The following is a 23,372-nucleotide window of genomic DNA, read 5'->3' on the forward strand; positions in this document are numbered from 1 at the left end:
AGGCCTTAGGCTACGATCACTAAACGCTGTCGCTATGTCAGTTCATCGCGATCTCACAAAGTAGCTGCTAACAATGCCCAATAAATATCTTGCTTGCGTCGATTCATGTCTACACTTGTTTGTTTGGTCATGAGAGGTTTTGCGAGCTGTAGAAACACATTGTAAATGGTACATTTGACGTTCTACAAATATGCATTGGAGCATTTGCCAATATACAGTATCAACTGAGGGCGCTCTTGTTTGCATTTGAGGGTGCTTAGACAGTGTCTGCAAACGGCCATTTTTGCGTCTTTCTCTGACACTTTAATGCTTCCACACTTCCGACATGTTTGCTGCATTTAGAAGTGTGCGCACCTCTCTCTCACACACGCTGGTTGCTTTATTTGATCGCGTCATAAAAAATGTCCTGATTTCTTCGAGCGGCGGGTAAATGTATGGGCTTTTTCAGATCTTTCAATCTAATTTACATATGAACTCAAAAGGAGACGACGGAAAAACATATGGAGAGCAGCTGCTTTCGTTTCTGCTCTGACATCCTCAAGACCAGCCGAACACTGTGAGTGTTAGAAATCAGGAATGGTGAGGGAACATTGCTTGGTACGTTTTTCGTTTTCAAACCAAACTTGGGTCTTCAACCGACAAAGTTTAAATCCCGTCTGGCTAGCGCACTTCCCATAATGTTTATGTGTTAGATCAGTAGGCGGAGAGTAGGCCGTCTTTTGTGGCTGTTCGAACGTATTTGACCACATGAGTGTCTACACTATGAAAGCAATCCGGTCTAATGAGTTTTCGACTACCTCTGGAAGTGGTTGAAAGTGGACAAGCTCAAAACGTTTTAGACCCCATTTACACCTGTATTTAGCGTGCTCAACTTGTGATCCGATCGACCAAAACACATCTTTAATATCAAGGGCCCTATCATAAACCTGGTGCAATGAGATGCCAGGAGCGACGCAAGTGTTTTTTGCTAGTTTCAGTCTGACGCAGTTATCATTTTCACGTCCAGCGTCACGTTGTTTAAATAGCAAATGCACTCGCGCTCATCTGTACGCCCATGGGCGGGCTGGTCTGAAAACGAGGTGTGTTCAGATGCATTGTTGGCGCGTTGCTATTTTGAGGCAATTGAAAACGGCTGCACCATTGACCAGCAAAAACCTGGTCTAAAGTGTTATTTAAAGGGGCAAATAAAAGGATTCCTCTCTGGAGAAGCATTTAGTCTTTCCGCTTGCAAATTCCGCCATGTAAATAGCGAATCCAAAGCCAGTGCCAGTGCGACTGGCTTTTAAATGGAATGGGAGATGGGACTCTGATTGGTTTATTGCATGTTACGCCCAAACCACACCCATGAGTCATTAAGAGACCCTTTTGGACCATGTGCCTGGCGCGCCAACTGTAAACTAGCAAAAGTGGATTCGGACACGCCCTAAGTGCACATGCACCATGCGCTTCAGACCATGCTTTCAGATCGTTATAATAGGGCCCATAGTGTAAATGGGGCCTTTTCATTAATTGAATCTAGAAGTAGCTATACTGTATAGTGAGAATTGGATATTGATATACATATTTTTCTATCACTGCTACAGAAACTTCAATAAAAATGTTGGCAGTAGCTTGAACACATGTTTTCCAGAGACAAATTTAAGCAAGACTCCTTCTTCCTGCCAGATGCAGAAAAACTGTAGTGCTTAGGTTGTGGTTGAAGTGAAGCCTTATTCCGCCTGTGTGTGCTTAATGTAGCCCTTCCTGACCCTTCCCTTCCCTTCTCTTTGGAGAGAAAGACAGAAAGAAAGGGAGACAGACAACAGAAGCCATGCAGACCTCTTTCATTCCTGCTGTTCTGCCCAGTGGGGGAAGCAGTGATTGAACAAACGCCCGATCTGTTTGATCTGCAAACCGCTTGTTAAATTTTCCAAGAGTGAATGAAATGGTGCTACAACCTCTTTCTGCATTTTTCTGCTCTTTCTGTCTTCCCTCTGTCATTTTGAGATTTCAACAAAATCGAGAACTAGTTCCTTTTTTATTTTAAATACTGGAAGTGAATGATTTTCATGGTGTGAGGGTTTCCTCAGTCATTGAAAGCCTGGATATATCAGGGATTTAAAAAAAAAAAAAAAGTTAACGTAAATTGTTCTAGATATTGTTTAAAGATATTTAATTGGCAGAAAATTAACTCTCAAGCCACAGTCTGATTTGTAACCACATTTGGTCAAACCAGTTCCCAAATTGCTCTGAATAGTATGAATCCTTATTCAGTAATTGTTTGGAAAGGTCATGAAAATATAGGCTATTGGTCAAAAAGTGTGGCAGCCCTATATTATTGTTTTGAAATGTGAAATAATCAACATTTGACTACAGTTATTTGAAAAGGGTTTCTACTGTCCACCCTTTTCTCCTCCAAATCACAATGAGCCAGAATCACTTAGTGTAATCTGAATCAGAACCAGAATCATTAAATTCCTTATGATTCCCATCCCTGTTCTTGCTGTCTGGTTAAGGGCTTCTTCCTAATTAACAAATGCGCTTGGGATTAGTGCTTGCAATGACCATAAAGGTTTATTAGCAATCCATTGAGTGAAAGGAGTGGGAGTGACAAGGCTTGGCACCAACAGAAGCCACTCGATCAATACATACCCCCAAAATCCCCTCACCCAGCTGTCACGCACTGGCTCACAGTCCACTCTGAGTCTCTAATGCCTCCAAATGGAGATCAGGCACGGATGGATTGAGTCTCGGGCAGAAGTGATGAAATTCTGATTGTTGGGTTTTGAAATCGGCCATTATTAAAGTTCATTGTACTAGGACTTAAATCTTAATTTCAGGTGAGAAACGCTAAGAACGCCTCTTGTACAAGTGACGGGTGATTGCATGCAACACATGACTATCCACATTTACACAAGTGTTTATTCAGTGTTCAGAAACTTCAATCACGGTGTGGTAATGGAGAGGAAGTTGGATATGTTTCATGGTAGACAAGGTATACATTTGCATTCCCAAGGAATCATATGATCTTAACCTTTTGAGCTTGATGTATTCTCTTCTTTTACACAACACCTAGAAGTTTTGCCTATCCTTCCAAAGAAGTAGATGAAGTGTGTAGTCGTTGCATGATCAATTGCATGTTGTGTGATGTTGATAAGTATTGCAGCTTTAGAAAGAGGTTGTGCACACTATATTGCAAACCAGCAAGAAACTGATTGTTTGATTATATAGGTCAGAGAGTGGGTCAAAAAAACTGAGTTATGACTTTTTTGACTTTGTAAAAAAGCCTTGGGGAAAAAATGAAATCGGAAAGGATGATGACCCCTTTAATGCAATTAAACTTTTAAAGATAAGACATTGCTTTGCCTGCATAATCCATTTTCAAACATTTCTCATTTTGTCCCTCGTTTCTCTCTCTTTTATTGTAGACATGAACCACTGAGACAGCAAAAGAAGAGAAAGCCTGGAATAAGCTTGAGGGAAGAGCTTCGTCTCATTCCCCCCCCACGATTGAAGGTTTGGAATCATGAGGTCCTTGTGGCTGATGGTATTTGGCATCTCCGTTTTGACCGGGACCATCATGGCGTTTCCCATGACTCCTACAGAACACCCCGAAGTCACCGGAAGCTTCAGGGTTAAAGACAGGAGCCTCACGCACCTTACGGTGCACCGCAAGACCGGCGAGGTGTTTGTCGGTGCGATAAACCGAATCTACAAGCTCTACGCCAATCTGACCGAAATGCGTTCGCACCAGACGGGTCCCGTGGAAGACAACGCCAAGTGCTACCCGCCCCCCACCGTACGAGCCTGCAAGCAGAATCTTGAATCCACAGACAACGTCAACAAATTGCTGCTGGTTGATTACGCTGGCAACCGTCTGGTGGCCTGTGGAAGCATCTGGCAGGGCGTGTGCCAGTTCCTGCGGCTGGAAGATCTCTTCAAGCTTGGTGAACCACATCACCGTAAAGAACACTACCTCTCGGGAGCCAAAGAGCCAGATGGGATGGCTGGAGTTGTTGTGGGCGACGATGACGGAGACTTGAAGAAGAAGAAAAAAGGTGGTAACCGCCTTTTTATTGGCGCCGCCATCGATGGCAAATCGGAGTATTTTCCAACCCTATCCAGCCGTAAACTGGTGGCTGATGAGGAGAGTGTGAACATGTTCAGCTTGGTCTACCAAGATGAGTTTGTATCCTCACAAATCAAAATACCTTCAGACACCTTGTCTCAATACCCCGCGTTTGACATCTACTATGTTTACGGGTTCTCTAGCCGTACGTACATCTATTTCCTCACTTTGCAACTGGATACCCAGCTCACCCAAGTGGACGCGACGGGCGAGAAGTTCTTCACCTCAAAAATCGTCCGCATGTGCTCCAACGACACTGAGTTCTACTCCTACATCGAGTTCCCGCTCGGGTGCACCAAGGATGGTGTGGAATACCGACTTGTTCAAGCCGCCTACAAACACCGTCCTGGGAAGATTCTGGCCCAGGCTCTTGGCCTGTCCGAGGATGAAGATGTCCTGTTCGTGATCTTCTCCCAGGGTCAGAAGAACAGGGCTAACCCACCGAGGGAAACAGTGCTGTGCCTATTCACACTGCACCAGATTAACCTGGCCATGCGAGAGAGGATCAAGTCGTGTTACCGTGGGGAAGGAAAGCTCTCTCTGTCATGGTTGCTCAACAAGGAGCTGTCTTGTATTAATACGGTGAGTCTTTGAATTAATTTTCACGCTGCATCTGATTTATGTCGAACATTTGTGATTTTGCCAAGTTGGACAGCTTACTTGATTAACCGATCAGATTTTAGAGGTGGCTTCAGGGTTAGGGTTGGGGTTAACAACAAAATTGTTATAAAAAAATATATATATATATTTTTTTTGTTATTATTTTTTGTTATTATTATTATTTTCTTGTTTTTGGGGTTATGGTCAGTGAAGTGGTCAGGATAGGAATGATAGGAATGTTGTTTCAGCAACAACAAGTGTTTTTTTTTTTTTTTAGAAACAGGGCCTACTTGGCGAAATCTTTGTCAAAAAGGACATAGCTATTCCTGGATCAATTTTGTTTTTATCAACCAATCAGTGTTGCCAAACCCTATCCCTAATGCACAATATATTTGCAATATTGTCTATATGTCTGTCTGTCTGTCTGTCTATTAGGGATGCAACAATACAGTTAGCCCACGGTTCAATACATACCTCGGTTTTTTAAACACGGTTTTCTTTTCGGTTCTGATGGCTTGACACATCATAGTGTTTTTTAGTTATTATATGCGTAGGCAATAAGAACAGTAAGAGGTTAAGGAGAAAAAAAAATATTGCAATATTCCCTTATTTTACTTAAATGCAAAGAAAAATCCACTTGTACACATTCCTAGTGTATTGTATAATATAAAATACATTTAGATTTTAAAATGAACACCGATATCTCACAGCTGCTGGTGTGTACAAACTGGGGAACACATGAATTATCTATCTGTAGTCAGAGCAAGGCTCTGTGCTTTAGCCAATTCGTCTACAATACTGTTGCATGTCTTTTCATAGAGGTTGGAAATTATCTCGGTGCTGAAAAAAGTGCGAGACGGTAGTCTGACTGTAACGTGTATCGAACGATTTTATAAGATGACGAAAGCCCATGTCTCCAAATCTTTGGTAATAAACACCCCCACTGCCTTTGTTCTCTCGGAACCAGTTGGGTAAGTATGCTGGAAGGATTCAGCGAGGGACTGTTGCTTTTTGGAGGACCTTACCTGCTCTGCTGGCCTGCCTTCAGACAGTGATATTGCTGGGTGATGGCGCCGCAGATGTGCAGTCATGTTGGAAGTGTTTCCGTTTGAGTAGGTTACACATGTAAAACAATGCTTGCACACAGTCATTTTTTTTTTGTTTACCGTTTTTTTCTTCCTTGCATTATACACAACGGCAAATCCGAAATGTCCCCACACCACGGATTTGAAAGACTGCTTCCTCGTACTGTTGCCTCGCCATGTTAAAGTGTGGAACGATGCTTAAGTGCCCCCTAACTTTAGTGCATAGTAATTGAATATTTACTCGCGGGGTGGAGTTTCCTCATCTCCGCTCGTAGACGGGCACACACAAACAGTCAATTCGGAGAGAAATAAAAAGCACGGAAATTATGTAAACGTTAAACTGAACAAAAAAAATGCAATACACAACCGTGGACGGTTCAATATTATACTGAGAATTGTGGCATCCCTACTGTCTGTCTGTTTTTTTTGCCTCATTAATCTCCTAATTACTGCTTATTAATAGTTAGTAAGGTAGTTGTTAAGTTTAGATATTGTGTATGTAGAATATTGTCATGCAGAATAAGGCATTAATATGTGTTTTATAAGTACTAATAAACAGCCAATACCCTGTAATATGTATGCTAATAAGCAACTAGTTAATACTGAGAATTGGACCCTAAACTAAAGTGTTACCATTTTTTTTTTTATGTAGTAGTATAGTGTTGGTGCATCCTTAAACTCTAATCATATGCCTAACCATATCCAAGCCCTAAAATCAGAGAAAAGAAATCTCGTTCGATAATGTTTTTGAAGCCACATACCCTAAAATCTGATTGATTGTTATTTCCATGTTGACCCAGGAACATGTCCTTGTTTAAATCACGTTGTAAAAGCTTATATCAGTGTCATTATAGCTATCTGTACTGTAACAGAGAGTTTCCATGCTCGCATAATTGCAGGCCTTCAAGCTGTAGTCTGTTTTCGCTTTTATTTCTTTTGTTGCTCCTGAAAAAACGAATTTGTGGATGGTATACATGATTCCCATTGACCTAATTGTGACGTGTTGCAGACTTTTCAGGAATGCCTGTGTAGGGGAAACTGTCTAACATGATTACACATCTTAATCTGATGTAATGTATCTTTGATGAAAAATCTATTCAAACCAGACAGGGTAGGAAGCAATAGCTTATTATGTGAGAGATGAAGAAGGTGATGGCTAGACATCAAAATCAATACGCCTCTGACATTTTAAACCAGTCAAGTGTACCACACATGGTGTCTCTCTAGAAACCCTTGACGCTTTATTTATGAATCTTTAATAATTGTCTCCTGTAATTCAGTGTACAAAGACAAATCGCTTTTATGATTGTATGTTATTTATCTGCCTTGAAGCTAGCCACAGGCTTCCTCTGCAATTTAAAAGCCCTTTTTTACATCAACTGTGTCCAAGGGTTGGGTATTATGCATTACCCAAAGGTTAAGCATTCTGTCATTTTGGAGAAAATGGTCATGCACTAGGGTTGGTGTCAAAAGTACCATGGTACAATACCAGTATTTTGCTCTTTTCAGTACCTGATGACAGTGTGCTGCTACCTGAAAGCAAAATGAAGAATTAGGGATGCATCAATGCATGATTTTAGAATGAAATTTTGATTAATTATGGAATTTAATAATTTATTATTATTTCTATTAATGTTACAAAGGCTAACGCTGATTGCATGCACATTCTTACAACAAATGCTGAGCATGCATGACCGAGGAATAAAGGGTGCACTTAAGAAAGGTTATGCTGCCAAATTCAGCTTTTTGTGCCATTTTTCATGTTTGCGTGCGTCTATTTGAGTTAATAGTTGATATTTTATTGCTAAATTATGATACATAATGTTTATGCATTGGAATATTCAAAGACATTATTTGGAATAGTATGCAGAGACTTGCACCTTTTGATGGTAATTTCTTTGTAGTTGTTAATTCTGTGACTTTTCTATATATATTTTACTTATAACATTCATCATTACCAATTATTCAGTTATTTGTATTTATTGAATATTGAATTGGGTTCAGTGTCACAATATTACTGTTTTTCTAGCTCTTCTTTCAAAAAAAATTCTGATTGAAATCTTGTTTATTTTTTTTGGCAGATCTTTTAGCTTGCTTTAAAGCTACACTGTGTAACTTTTTTTAGTTTATTCTTAGCTAAAAACACTTAGTTCTTTCAAAAATATATGTGCTCATTAATGTATATTTACTTCTTTCAAGTAATAAAGTATTCTCGTAAGTTTATAATATGCTATTGAAAATACATACGGGTGAGGGGTTTGAATGCGGGTCGCCATGTTGCCCCACCATCTTGAAAGTACATCAGCCAAAGAGCGACATACCCGTGAATTCAAGCTTTGCCTTTGGCGTTTTAACACTCGATGGCACCGTGTCCAATGTGGACGAGGTCGAACTGGAAGCCATATTAATCTTGGATTAAATCGGCCACCGTAGGAGTTAAAACGAAATCGGAATTGAGAGGAAGAGAAACTAATATTCACTGGATGTCATATACCTTTTAACCGCTAGATGGGGGAAAATATCACACAGTGTAGCTTTAAGTAAAAACTTTAAGTAAATTTTTTTTTTGATTTTTCCCCCAGAAAACTTTTTTTTTTTTACTGTTACTGTACTTATTCTAGTAAACCTAAAATCTAGTAGTCCTACCTGAAGCTCATTTATTATGCAGCTCATTTTTATGCAGGTCTTTTGTTTCTCAGGAGTGATCACATTATTATTCATGGCTCGTTCACACCTACTCGCATAAGGCCGGAGTAAAGAAAAAGTGTTTTACAAAATGTAAATGATTATATTGTTTTACGTGAATGAGTAGGCTCAATGATTCTCATCCTTTTGAAGCAAAAACTCAATGCAAAAACACCCAATAATCAAAGGTCTTGTGAACACATATCTATTTTGTGTTTTGAAGCCTTAATTTTAAAACAATTTTTTTTGTTTTTTCAAAAATTATGCATAAACATTAGGGGTGTAATGGTACACAAAACTGACGGTTCGGTACGTACCTCGGTTTTGAAGTCACGGTTCGGTACAGATTCGGTACAGCAGTTTTACAAAATTGCTTTTTATACATTTTTATTCAACAGTGGTTTATAACTTATAAACCACAAAGTTATAACTAAAAGGTTCTTAAAGATAATGCTGTGTAAACTATATAGGGAGCCCTTACTTACATATTGCTATTAAAGATTAACAACAGAGGCCAAACTATTAGCCTAAATTCATTTGCTATTTATTTTTAGATATAATAATCAACACTCATAAGCTTCACATAAGGCAGTTTTTGCATTAACTTCTAAATCTAATTATTATAATTTTTTCTCCAATTCGTTGTTGAAATATAATCATTTAGTGGCTGTAATTTCCATGACAGGTTTATTTAAACATACATTAAATAAACAAGACATCACTAACAGGCTATTGAGGCTAAGTAGCATATAATGAATATATATAGGCTAATATGACGAATATATAGGCTAATATAGTGCATGTATTCAGTGAAAGAGTTAATCTCTCTAGTGAACTCACAGCTGTGGACACTGAATGACTTCTGAGATAAACGTGATTCTACATGACAATGTTTACAAGCTGTTTTATTGTTTTTCCGCGGTTGAAACACTGATGGAGCGATAACACAACATATACGTTTCAGTAAGTTGTAATGTATCCTCAACATACCTTAAGATATTAATTTATGTTTATTCTTTAGAAGAGATGATCGCGCTCACTCGCGCGCCGCACGCTGCCGCTTGAAGCTGAATTGATATGCGTCTATCAGTCACGTCACATTGATTATAGAGCGTTAAAACGGCATTTATCGTTTGAATTTCGTGATAAAATGGACTGAATACTCAATATGTTCATATGGGGACTCAGATTGAAGTGTGTTCCGCGCTTTAAACAAGCCGACTGTTAACTGTTAAAGATTGCATTCATAACCGTTCGGTACACGCGCGGACCGAACCGAGAGCCCTGTACCGAAACGGTTCAATACGAATACGTGTACCGTTACACCCCTAATAAACATTATTCTCTCAAAAATACAAGCATGTACATACATACCCAGTTTGTGCTGAATACAGTGTAATTGCACTTTTGCCATTAATATGTTTATAAGCAACTGAAAAATGCACAAATGTCAGAGCATGTCAAAACTTCCAAAGGGCCCCAAAACAGCTCAGACTCCTAGGGGTTCGAGATATGCCTTATCTGCAAAACATGAGATGTACATTTAAGTTATTAGTTTAGTAAATGTTTGTTTTCTCTATGCAAATCTATCAACACACTATTGTCAGTTTGTATCGAGGCACTGAAGCCAAAATTTTGGTTTTGAACCAACCCTAGCGTACATATTGAATCATTTTGCTGCATGTTGTTTGGTAGTTATTTACGAACTCTGGGCTTGTAAACTTAAGATCTCGTTTTGTTACAGTAGCAATCCCCCCCCCCCCCCCCCCCCCCCTGTAAAAACGACAGCATTAGCAAACTGGGAGAGTTAGTTTTTTTTGCTTTTTACTTGCCTGGAGGACAACCAGATGAGAGGACAATTTGCGTCCGCGGCTGTAATTGGGCCGGGAACAATAGCACAACACCTCGCGGCCCAGCCAGAGCAGATGGGGCGAAGACGGCGAGTGCCGATGACCTCGTTCCTTTGGGGGGAGTGGCTGTGGCTGTTTTTATGAGCACCAACAGGGTTCCCCATGACTGATGCAAATCTGCTCCTGATTCCAGCGCTGCGGCTGTCGCGGTATTATTAGCTTGTTCTCATGCACGGCAGCAGACCTCCGCCTTATAATGAGAGCGTGCGTGTCTGCCGCAAGCTCATGCTTCGTTTAATACATTTACCCTTCATATGCATGCACAAAAACAACCCCCCCCTCGAATCATCATTCAACGGCACAAAGAATTCGGGCGGAAGGTGCCAAAATATTCAGCTGTTGCCGTAGCACCTTTTGTGTTTGCCATTACCGCCGCAAAACGTCTCGCTGTTCGAGCTGATGTCATCCATCCACAGGCTAGGCTGACCTCGCGCTGCACTTTACAGATTATTTGTGTGTGCGGTTGGAGGCCGGGGTCCAGAGGAAGTGAGATTAGAGCGTTGTGTTTTCCGTCGAGCTCCGAGAACCTGGTAATGAGTCAACAGTTCACCTCCAGGATGAACTGGGAGACTAGGTTGGGTGATGACATCATCGTTCGGCAGATTGATATGTTGCAGATGTTAGTTTGCACAATTGGACTGCACTACATGCAGTTGTTTTTACTGAATCGTACATATTTGTTGAATTATTTCTTGATGAATTCATATATTTTTGGGTCAATAGTTCACCTCCAGGAGGAACCGGGTGCTCGGTGACCTCAGCAATTTCGGCCGATTGATATGTTGCAGATGTTAGTTAACGCAATTGATTTTTGAATAACTCTTCTGACATTTCCTCGAGGTGAAATGACACGCTGTGATCTTTTTTTCCCCCTCTGTGTCAGTGGCCGGCCATTAAAATCGGCTGAAATGATGCTTTCCTGAGACGCTCTGAGGGTAAATGGTGCCTCTTTCGGGAGAGAGCACGTCTAAAGTAATAAAGCACTGACAGCGAGGTAGATTGCAGGATGATGTCATGTCTCACCGGTCGGAGCGCGTCTGCCCCTGGTCTGATCCCCTTGGGCTCTTCCGCAGACTGTGTTTGGGTGGCTCTTCTCTGTCTGATCTATTAGCTGGCACTTCTGTCTCAGATGCTGTGATTCTGGAGAAAGCTGTCCTTATGTCTTCAGGATATTTCTTTGCTTGTGGATGTATTTGAATTGTTTTCATAAGTAAATGCATTGAGTATTCAACATTAAATCCGGGCCACAAATCAGTTTTTACTTTATTCATTTTTATTGACCTTCTAATGTCCCTAAGATTTCTTAAAAGGTTTGAATATGCTTGTTCAGGGTCCTCAAAGCACCAACAGGGGCTTATTTTATTTTATTTTTAATTTTTTATTATTTTATTTTACTCATTTCATCATCTTATTTTATCTTATTTGTTACTAATGTTTTAAATATTTTTATTATTAAAATAAAATAAATAATACAAAATAGGAAATAAGATAAAATAAGATGCGAGTAAAATGAGTAAATTAGTCAAATAGAATGAATGAATTAATAATGTTTTAAATATTTATTAAAATAAAATAATAAATATTAATTCATTCAATTTTATTTTATTCATTCATTCAATTTTATTTATTTATTTGGTAACACTTTACAATAAGTTTCATTAGTTAACATTAGTTAACTACATTAGTTAACATAAACTAATAATGAACTGCACTTATAAAGCATTTATTTATCTTTGTTAATGTTAATTTCAACATTTACTTATACATTATTAAAATCTTGCTAACATTAGTTAATGCAGTGTGAACTAACATGAACAAACCATGAACAGCTGGATTTATATTAACTAACGTTAACAAAGATTAACTAACGCTGAACAGTTCATGGTGTTGTTCATGGTTAGCTCATGTTAACTAATGCATTAACTAATGTTAACTAATACAACCTTATTGTAAAGTGTTACCATTTATTTATAAAAATGTATTATTTAATGTATTTTATTTTACTCATTTTACTTACATCTTATATCTTCCCATTTTATCTTATTTAATAATAAAAATATTAAAAATATTATTTCATTCATTCATTCAATTTTATTTTATTAATTCAATTTTATTATTTTATTACATTTTATTTTATTAATTCATTAAATTTTATTTTTGTATTTAATGTATTTTATTTTACTCATTTCATCTTATTTCCTATTATATTTTATTCATTATTTTATTTTAATAATAAAAATATAAAATAAAATATGTAACATTTATTTTATTTTATTTTTAATTGTATTCACTGTAACAGAATCGCTAACCCTATTGTGATGTAGTTGTTTTAACTGAATCTTTATTATTTTGTATTAATTTTATACCATTCATTTTTAAAATGTAATTATTTGTTATCTTTGTTTTTGTGAAATCACTGTAACAGATCCTCTATCCCGTAGTTTTTACTGAATCTTAAATATTTAATATTAGTTTTACGCCATTCTTTGTTTGCAATACATCAGTTTAATAATGTATTTATTTACTTTAGTGTTTTTAATGTTTTATCAATTCAGACTTTATTCCACTGTGTCTATCGTTAATTATGAACACAAAAACAATCTTATAGTAATAACTAATCATTGTTTTTTGTTTGGTCCCGTAGCCGAAGCCGATTGGCGATGATTTCTGTGGCCTGGTTCTGAACCAGCCTCTGGGAGGCCTGCGGGTCATTGAGGGCACTCCTCTGTTTGATGACCGCTCTGACGGGATGGCGTCCGTGGCTGCGTACACATACGGAGATCATTCGGTGGTGTTCGTGGGGACTCGCAGTGGCCACCTCAAGAAGGTAAGAAATCCCAGTCTGTGTGTTTCACCGCTGACTTTTACATTGACATCATCCCGCCTGGGCTTCTGGTGTGTTTTGGTGTTGGTTGATTGGGAATATAGTGATAGATGATCATAGTGATATGGTGAAGATGTGCATAAGGGAGTTTGGTTCTATTTGAAGAGCATTGACTCCTTCAGTGATGATGACGATGAGCTGCATTGGAAGGTCAAAGTCAACGCGGTGTGCAGCCCATGTTACTTCTGTGGCGTATCTTAGAGGGAAACAGGATATTCAGCCAGAACTCGAGACTTGTTTTTATCCGTAGGGAATGTATTGATTTGTGATTTCTATGACTTATATTTCTATGGCTGTTGAACTAGTAAGATGGACTGGTGACATCAGCAGAGAAGGAAAATAATTTTTTTAAAGAAGCTGTGCAAGTTTTTTTAGTTAAAAATAATGTACATCTTATGAACGAGACTGTGCATTAAAAAGCTAAATGGAGGCAGTTATGATTTTATGTTGACTTAAATACTAGCGATATATCATAATTCTTGACTAGCTTTTTTACAATTTAGAGAGTCTGTAAGGTTTGTTAAATGTTTTTGAAAAGTCTTTTTTCTGCATTTATATGATCTAAAATACAGTAAAAACAGTAATATCATCCATCCATCACTTTACTGCACGTTTCTCTGTCCATCCATCCTCACACAAATCCATCCTCACACAATTGCACAATTGCACAAATCCATCAGTCCATCCATCCATCACACCATCCATCCATCCGTCACACAATCACACAATAAAACAAATCCATCCATCCATCACAAAATTGCACAAATCCATCCATCCATCCATCACACCATCCATCCGTTACACAATCACACAATAACACAAATCCATCCATCCATCCATCACACAATCGCACAAATCCACCCATCACACAATCGCACAAATCCACCCATCACACACAATTGCACGCATCCATACATCCATCCATCCATCGCACGCATCCATACATCCATCCATCCATCGCACGCATCCATACATCCATCCATCCATCGCACGCATCCATACATCCATCCATCCATCACACAATCGCACAAATCCATCCACCCATCCATCATCACACAATCGCACGCATCCATACATCCATCCATCCATCGCACGCATCCATCCATACATCCATCCATCCATCGCACGCATCCTTACATCCATCCCTCCATCGCACGCATCCATCCCTCCATCGCACGCATCCATACATCCATCCATCCATCGCACGCATCCATACATCCATCCATCCATCGCACGCATCCATCCATACATCCATCCATCCATCGCACGCATCCATCCATACATCCATCCATCCATCGCACGCATCCTTACATCCATCCCTCCATCCCTCCATCGCACGCATCCATCCCTCCATCGCACGCATCCATACATCCATCCCTCCATCGCACGCATCCATACATCCATCCATCCATCGCACGCATCCATCCATACATCCATCCATCCATCGCACGCATCCTTACATCCATCCCTCCATCCCTCCATCGCACGCATCCATCCCTCCATCGCACGCATCCATACATCCATCCATCCATCGCACGCATCCATACATCCATCCATCCATCGCACGCATCCTTACATCCATCCCTCCATCGCACGCATCCATCCATCGCACGCATCCATACATCCATCCATCCATCGCACGCATCCATACATCCATCCCTCCATCGCACGCATCCATACATCCATCCATCCATCGCACGCATCCATACATCCTTCCATCCATCGCACGCATCCATACATCCTTCCATCCATCGCACGCATCCATACATCCATCCCTCCATCCCTCCATCGCACGCATCCATACATCCATCCATCGCACGCATCCATACATCCTTCCATCCATCGCACGCATCCATACATTCATCCATCCATCGCACGCATCCATCCATACATCCATCCATCGCACGCATCCATTCATCCATCGATCTATCCATCACACAATCGCACAAATCCATCCATCCATCCATCCATCACACAATCGCACAAATCCATCCATCACACAATCGCACAAATCCATCCATCCATCACACGCATCCATCCATCCATCCATCCATCACACAATCGCACAAATCCATCCATCCATCACACGCATCCATCCATCCATCCATCGCACAAATCCATCCCTCCCTCCCATTTCTAGGGCAGTGTCTAAAGTACAAAAAAACAGTACATTTTTTGCCAAGCATTTGAAGACATTCCATTGCGTTGTGCACCTTCTAATTGTTTTTCTACACAAGAATATGTCTTTCTTAAACACCTTCTAGAACAGACGTCTGATTGGGGTCAGATGAGCCCCAAATGAGTCTAAGGGCCCTATTTTAACGATCTGAAACGCAAGTGTCAAAGCGCGAACCGCAAGTAACTTTGTGGGCGGGTCTCGGCGCTGTTGCTATTTTCCCGGCGGGATAAATGGCTCTTGCGCCCGGCGCAAATCTAAAATGGGTTGGTCTGAAGTAGCTTCATTATTCATAGGTGTGGTTTGGGCGTAACGTGAATAAACCAATCAGAGCGTCATCCAACATTCCCTTTAAAAGCAGGTGCGCAAGTTCCATTATGGATTGCTATTATTATGGCGTATTTACCAGGCGCACGCCAGGAGCGGTTCACAGCCGAGGAGACTGATGTGCTTGTAAGAGCAGTGAAAGACAGAGAAGTGAAGTTGTAATGTTGTACATTATGGTAAAGGTGATTTCACAGTCTTTTTTTTTTTTTCAGTCTTTCAGTTTTTTCAGTTTTTCAGTCGATTTTTTTTCCTGGTTCTTGACGGACAAACCAATTTGTCAGATGTCCTTATATACATATATGTCTTGCCACTATTGGGCAAACAGGTCTTATCCTTAATTATTACAATTAGCCTGAATAATTTGTAAGCTAGATTTATGCCTATTTTTTCACATCTTCGTGGCACACCACAATGATTTCCGTCATCTCATGTGTTCATATTTTTTTAGTGTAACAATTTATGATTTGCAAAAATAACTGTTGCATCTGTGTAGGTTACATGAGCAAAGTGTATGCGCGTTGTGCACGCTATACATTATGGTCAAGCATGCGCCCTTAAAATAGCATAATGAACAACGCGCAACGCGCCACTGACTTTAGACTAGGTTTTTTCTGGTCAGTGGCGCAATTGTTTAATGGAACAGCAAAATAGCACCAGGGATTGTTTGCGCCGGAACACGCCTCCTTTTTTGCGCTGAACCGCCCAGGGAGCGCAAGTTCATTCACTAGTTTAGCGACGTGCTTCTGTGGAGGGAAAAGCGTGCTTTGCGCGGGTGCAAAATAGGAATGACACATGCGTCGGTGTACAAAGTCAATTGCGCTGGGTGCAAGATAGGGCCCTACATATATATTGTCTTTAATTACTGCAGCATAAAGAATGGAACTTTCCTCTTCATTCCAACACGTACACAAACCTCCAACAAAGCCATAATAAAAGCACCACCTTGTGACTCAGTCGCCCAGACCAGAGCAGGCAACAGCTGGGGATGTTTAAAGAATAATATGCCCACTGGTGGGTTTATGATGGTTCTCCACAGAAGTTACTAACTTTCCCCCCCCTCAAACAACAGCTTGACTCGTTCATAGCAAGCATTTCAGCCCATATATGCACACCGAACCTCGGGGGAGCCAAAGCGAGAGGGTGGAGTCGTTTTTTTAGGCCGGTCGTAAATAGTTCAAGCTGTGTATGAAAAGAGAGAGAGAGAGAGAGACCCAGTAGGCAATGGCATTAAAGTTTAACATTACTCAGCAGCCAACCGGCCTGATATGTGCCCTATATTAGGTCATCCTGAGGAACTTTTATTTGCTTTTATTATGGCTTTAAGTTCCAGTTCATTGAGAGTATTAAAGGAATTAGATTAGATGTGAGGCCGATGAAATCGCTCCAGAGAAGCTGACTTGGCTCTTTCTCAGCAGACATCATAATTAAAATGAGGTAGATGGGGAGGAAAATATGCTACAGTTTTTGTGTGCGTTTGCCGTTCCAGCGCCCAGCTGGAGAATATAAATGCGATCGCATCCATTCTCCGATCGGAATGAGGGAGCAGGGGTCAGTCCTGCGGGAGCCGTCCTGTTTGGGATTATTTACAGGAGTTTGTGTCTAAACATGTCCTGATATAGCTCTCCAAACCCTGTGTGCGATCGCTGCAGATCAGACTGTTTGGAAACAGGAATACACCCGGAGATTGATTTTGAGTTCTTGGCTGGTGGTTGTGCGATTGTTCGTTGTTAATAAACGCTTGTGGTCGTGCTGATAATAAGCAGCTCTGTTTGTTGATGGAGATTATATGATGTTGCAGAGACGCTCCCTCGTCCATATGGCCTTCATATTGACCGCAAATCACAATAAACAGAGATGTGGGGAAATCGTAATGTTTGTATTTTCTCGCAAACATTCTGTCAGGATGAAATGCTAAACTGTTTGTGTACGAGACTCGCTCAGAGGCTGGATGTTATTTCATATATGTACTGTTTGTTCCTCCGTAAACAGGAGACGTGGAGTAGCTGTGGAGGAAGTGTGGATGGATTTAGCTCATGTTGCAGGGAAAACTTTGAATTTCCTCATCCGTTCCTCATTTTTAAATAATTTTGCTGTTTGCATCACTTGTATGTGCTTGTAAATAATCAATGGAATAGATTTCATACCAGGGACTAAACGTATACATATACAACTTGATGTTTAACCAGTTTAATGTTTAACCCTCATCATTCTACCACTGCTGCATTGATATGCCATGCTGGTATGGTACAGAGGCAGATCTGCAGCTGATAGAAAGGCTTTGCAGAGAGTCAGAACATCATCACAAACCAACAGTTAGAGTTACCTGCCTTAGACGACATATTTACCTCACGTTTCCTGCAGTGAATACACACCATTCTGAAGGACTCGTATCACCCTGCCCATCATTTGTTTGAACGGTCTATCAAAACACGCACCACAAGATTAATGAACAGTTTTTATCCTAAAGCTGTCACTTTACTAAACATTGAACCCCCAAGTACAATACATTCTTGACATGCAAGAACCATGCATGCGCAGTAATGTTATGAGCACTTTATTTCATTTATCAGTCCCTCCAGAAAAATGCGATTATGCGATCGCATAATTCAATGCATAATCAGCCAAAGTCTGCATATTAATGCGGGGGCCGCATTTTTTCCCAAACACGGCGCACTTTCACCGCATAAATTGCAGATTTCCGTGCGCAAAATATACGGGGCTTGCATGATTTCATAATCCCGTTGCAAAAAAGTCACATGTATCTTAGCAGAAAGTTGAAAAATGTTGCGTTTACTTCACACAAGAGCAGCCATTTCCCCCTATTGCCATGGGAGCGTTATGAAGTTGACGTAATTACGTGATGTGAACATCATCGAAAGCTGCAAACCCTGCGATGAAACCATTATGAAGCACTTAAATCATTCTCATTTGCACTTATAGTTTTCATTTTTACAGTGGACGGTTTCATTCAGGAGGTGATGCAACTTTGTAAGTTGTAAGATTGCACTTTTTTGTTACCAGTGGGTTAAATCATACTAGTTTCAAAAACCTTACAGCTGTAAGTATATTAGTGGTATGTAAATTTACATTACAGTAAGAGATTGCACTTTGTGCATTGGAAGCACTTATTTTAACAGAAGATATAGCTACCTCTGTAAAACAGGAAGCACACGTTTTTTTATATTTTATTTATTCATTTTTGCAGAAGTTGTAGCATTTTCCTTTTGTAAATCTACAGAACTTGTTTGACTCATCAATGTTTTGTAAGTTTGAGCCATGTGTTTATTAAGGTCTGAAATAAAACAAGATGAGAACTTAAATATTCCCAGCACTTTCTGTGATGTAATATCCTTGCTTATCATAGGAAGTAATAAGAAACAACTCTTTACATTGTTTTTTTTTTCTCTCTTTTTCATCAAACTGCAGTTTTTGCAACTTCCCACAATTTCTTTGCATAAAATTGCATTAATATCCAGCATATTCCATCGCATTTTTTAAGAAATGTACTGCAAAATCCAGGATTTTTGCCCGCAACAATCACAAAAAAAACATTTTTCTGGAAGGACTGAATTATGTGCAATAGCATATGAGCACTTTATTGCATTTTTGTGCAATATGGCCTTCGTTTGAAATGCACACTTATTTTTCTTTTCTTTAACTTTAACTGTATACGTTGGAAAGTACATCATTTTGTTGTATGTTTGTTTGTACAATGATAGTACAATGATATATTACCCAAAATTGAAAAACAAAACAAGATATTGTATTGTAATATTAATTTATAATGTATAAAAAAGTTTAATAATTTCTCTAAATAATTATTTTCAAGTAGTAAATACTTCAGTATTTGGGATCTGTAAGATTTGTAAATGTAATTTTCTCACCAAAGCTGTTTATTTAATCAAAGATACAGTAAAAACTGTAATATTATTACAATTTAAAATACCTGTTTTTGTTTTAATATATTATAGAATGTAATTTATTCCTGTTATCAAAGCTGGATTTTCAGCATCATTACTCCAGTCTTCAGCGTCTCATGATCATTATGAATAATAATTTATTATTATTATCAATGTTGAAAAAAGTTGTGTTGCTTAATATTTTTTTATACTTTTTTCAGGATTCTTTGATAAATGTATTTGAAATAGAAATCGTTTAAAACATAATTTTCTTTACTGACACGTTTGAATTACAGTCTTTTCAAAATTATTTTTAAAGAATTAATACTTTTATTCAGTGCATAAAAAAGCACTGAATAAAAGTATTAATTCTTTAAAAATAATTTTGAAAAGACTGTAATTATCAGCCTAAAGAATCAAAGAAGGAATTGTATATTGTGTATAGGTCCTAATTTTAATAATATATACAGTACAATTAATTTTTGCTTATCATCCAATTGTAGTAACCATACTGGTTTCTAAAATGGAATTGTGTTTGAACATGCTGGCTTGGCACAAGAAAGAAATGTGTTTTTACTGACATTTCTAATCTTCCTTTGGCATATGAATAGATAATTACATATAACTCATTTAGCCACATAAAGCTTCATTTATCCCTCTTGAAACGCTCTGCGAAAGGCCTGTTGTGGTGATTGTGTACAGTGGTTTGCAGAGTGTTGGGCTACCTGCTATAATGTGGTGTAGAGAATACAGGAGGAGGCTGGGTAATTGCTCTATATCTCCCCTCGCAGTGGCTTGTTTGTTTTGGCAAGAGAAAAGAGATGGCAAGCCGCTTTTCTCAAGCTGTACGGAAATCACCCATGAGTCTTTAGTGCTTCCTGTCCCTAGCTGGCTGCTAGTTGAGTCAGTCGGGATGTCGTTGGATGGCTGGAGTCAAAATACTGGAGAGTTTTGTTACGTTTCTCTGAATCGTCCGGTGCTCTTTTTGGCTTGGCTTTAGTTGGCTTTTACATTTGCTCATATTTACTAATGTTTAATTTTATCTCTTAAAAGGTCCCAGACCCGAATGATACTTTAAATTGTGTCTTATTGTTGCATACTTTTAATGCACAGTTTTCACCTGATGGTCAATGAAAGGGTGTAAAAAATAATCTGACAATGAAGGACCCCAGCCATACAGACTTTTATTTTATTTTATTTATTTTATTTATTTTATTTATTTTATTTATTTTATTTATTTTATTATTTTATTTTATTTATTTTATTATTTTATTTATTTTAATATAATGTAATTTAAAAAAAATACTTTTTTTATTTTTTTTAATTAATGAAAAGGGTGTAAAAAAATTCTTACAATGAGGGACCCCGGCCATACAGAGCTTTTATTTTATTTTATTTATTATTATTTTTTAATATAATGTAATTTAAAAAAAAAACAGATTTTATTTTATTTATTTATTTATTTTATTGTATTTATTATTTAGAAACAGGTGTAAAAAATAATCTTACAATGAGGGACCTGAGCCATACAGACCATTATTCATTTATATTATATATTATAGAATTTCAAATTCTTGAATATAATACGTTTATTAACACAAACTCTCAATTCTGAACTTCTTACCACTAATATTTAATCATTAAAAAAAAAGAAACTTATGAAGGGGCATATTTTAATTCATAATTTCATGGACTTTTTGTTCATTTTCGTGGTCATTTTCTTTTCTTTTTTTCTTCAAGCCCACCTTAAAGGAATAAGCCCAAACAAATTAAAATCATCATTTACTCACCCTCAAGTTGTTCTAAACCTGTATGAATTTCTCTCTTCTGCGCAAAAAGAAGATGGTTTCTAGAATGTCAGTAACCAAACAGTTGATGCCCATTGACTTAAATAGTGTTTTTTTTTATTCCATACTATGGAAGTCAATAGGGTCCATCAACTGTTAACCCATATTCTTCCAAATATCTTCATTTGTGCTCAAAATACATACAGGTTTGGCACAGCTTGAGGCTGAGTAAATGATGATTTTCATTTTTGGGTGAACTATCCCTTTAATTTCTGACTATATAACAGTCTAGCAAATTTCCCTCAATGTAAAGTTCTAGTTTTACGTTCCATCAGCATCTGTGCCTGTGGCTTTCAATTACAGTAATCCATGTCTGGTCTAGCAGGAATTCTCTCCCTCCTGTTGCACTTTTTACAAGCAAGCATTTAAACCTGTATCCTGGCACCATTTCCGGCCGGCCGAGATATTTAGCAGCAAGTGCAAAGGCAAATGAAAATAAATACAAGCAGCTATTTTGCCCTGCACCTGTGCTGTTCACATGCCAGTCACAGAGCCGCGGGGCTGCCGGAGGATTCTGCAGTCTCAACCATATAGCAGAAACGGCCAGGAGATAATCTGACCACTGGGAAATAAACCCAAGGTTGTCAGGGTATTTTTTATGGAACACCTTTACCGAGCCGGCTGTGTGCGTGTGTGTGTGTGTGTGTGTGTGCGATCAGTGTCTGTATATCAGTGTGTAACGTGCACAAATGGATGTACGCGTCTGCCATTGAATTCTTAATCAGGCTCTTTTATGTTGGTTTATTGTACAGTCTATTTAGCAGCTAAAAGGATCTCAAGGTAGCCGTATATCACCAAAATGGCCCATCCTGCGCCGACCTCTCGTCCCCTCGACCTTGGGTTTCCTGTACTCACAAAAGGAGGAAGTTATTGGCTGTGTTAGGAACAGAATTCCAGCTCAACATAAACTGAATACTGCACTGTCTATTGCATGGTAAAAATAGGTAGTGAAACAGAAGTAAACATTTCAAACCGTTGTCTGCCACGCGAGCTAGGTTTCCATGCATGTATTTGTCAGCAAACTTTGAATTAAAAAGCACAAATGAACAAAATTCAAAGAGTTTATTCATTTGGTTAGAAGACATGTGCATAAACTGATGAAAAACACATTTATTCCAAGGTAATTTATGTTAATAAAAGTCATGTGACTGAATAATTCACTCTGGCTGCTTAAGTTTGTCAGAGCATTTTGTCCCTAAACCACAAGCTATTTATTTTATTTTGATTTTACTTTTAATTTATTGTTTAATTTATTAACAGTTCAGTGGGGTGGAAACATAATTTAAATGTTTCATGTTTATGTGCTTTATTCATAATAGTTTTTCAATATTGTGGATTTCATAATTGATGATATGTTGTCATGTTACCTAATGTTGCATGTAGTGGGCTATCATCATGGAAATAGAAATATTTATTTAGCATGTTAATAATTTTGTGAATGGTTTCTATTGGCAGTCTAAATGAGAGATTTATTATTTCTTATAAAATACAATTGTTATAAGAAATAATATTATAAATGTATTAAAATATAAAATGTATATTATATATAAACAAAAGAGCTTTTCTCAACCAGTTAACACTGTTGTAATCTGTTATCTTGCTAACTGAAAGCACAAAGGGAAATGATTAATTTATCATATTTTGCATCACTATTGCTGTAATGTTACTGCTCTGAGACCTGCCGGCTGAGGATCCAAACGCAGCTTTATTAAAGGGTAATCCACAATCGTAGTCAAAACAGGCAAAAAGTCCAAACAGGCCGTACCATGGCTGCAGCGGCGCAATGATTCGTTGGTATTCTGTGAAACATGGTGGTAGTTACACCTTCGACTTACTATCACAGCCCTTTAC

At 38.6% G+C, this 23,372-nt stretch overlaps 1 protein-coding gene across 1 annotated transcript in view; it reads left to right on the top strand.

Moving 5' to 3' along the window:
- The window catches only part of plxna3 (plexin A3), a 242,170-nt gene that overhangs the window by 13,914 nt on the left and 204,884 nt on the right, over positions 1–23,372 (top strand). The window contains exons 2-3 of the mRNA XM_079827990.1: positions 3,408–4,690; positions 13,033–13,215. Of these exons, the coding sequence (XP_079684116.1) occupies positions 3,506–4,690; positions 13,033–13,215 (1,368 nt within the window). The 5' untranslated portion in view covers positions 3,408–3,505. The remainder of the gene's footprint in view (positions 1–3,407; positions 4,691–13,032; positions 13,216–23,372) is intronic.

The sequence above is a fragment of the Gobio gobio genome (assembly GCF_949357685.1).
Source record: "Gobio gobio genome assembly, chromosome: 10".
Lineage (NCBI taxonomy): Eukaryota > Metazoa > Chordata > Actinopteri > Cypriniformes > Gobionidae > Gobio > Gobio gobio.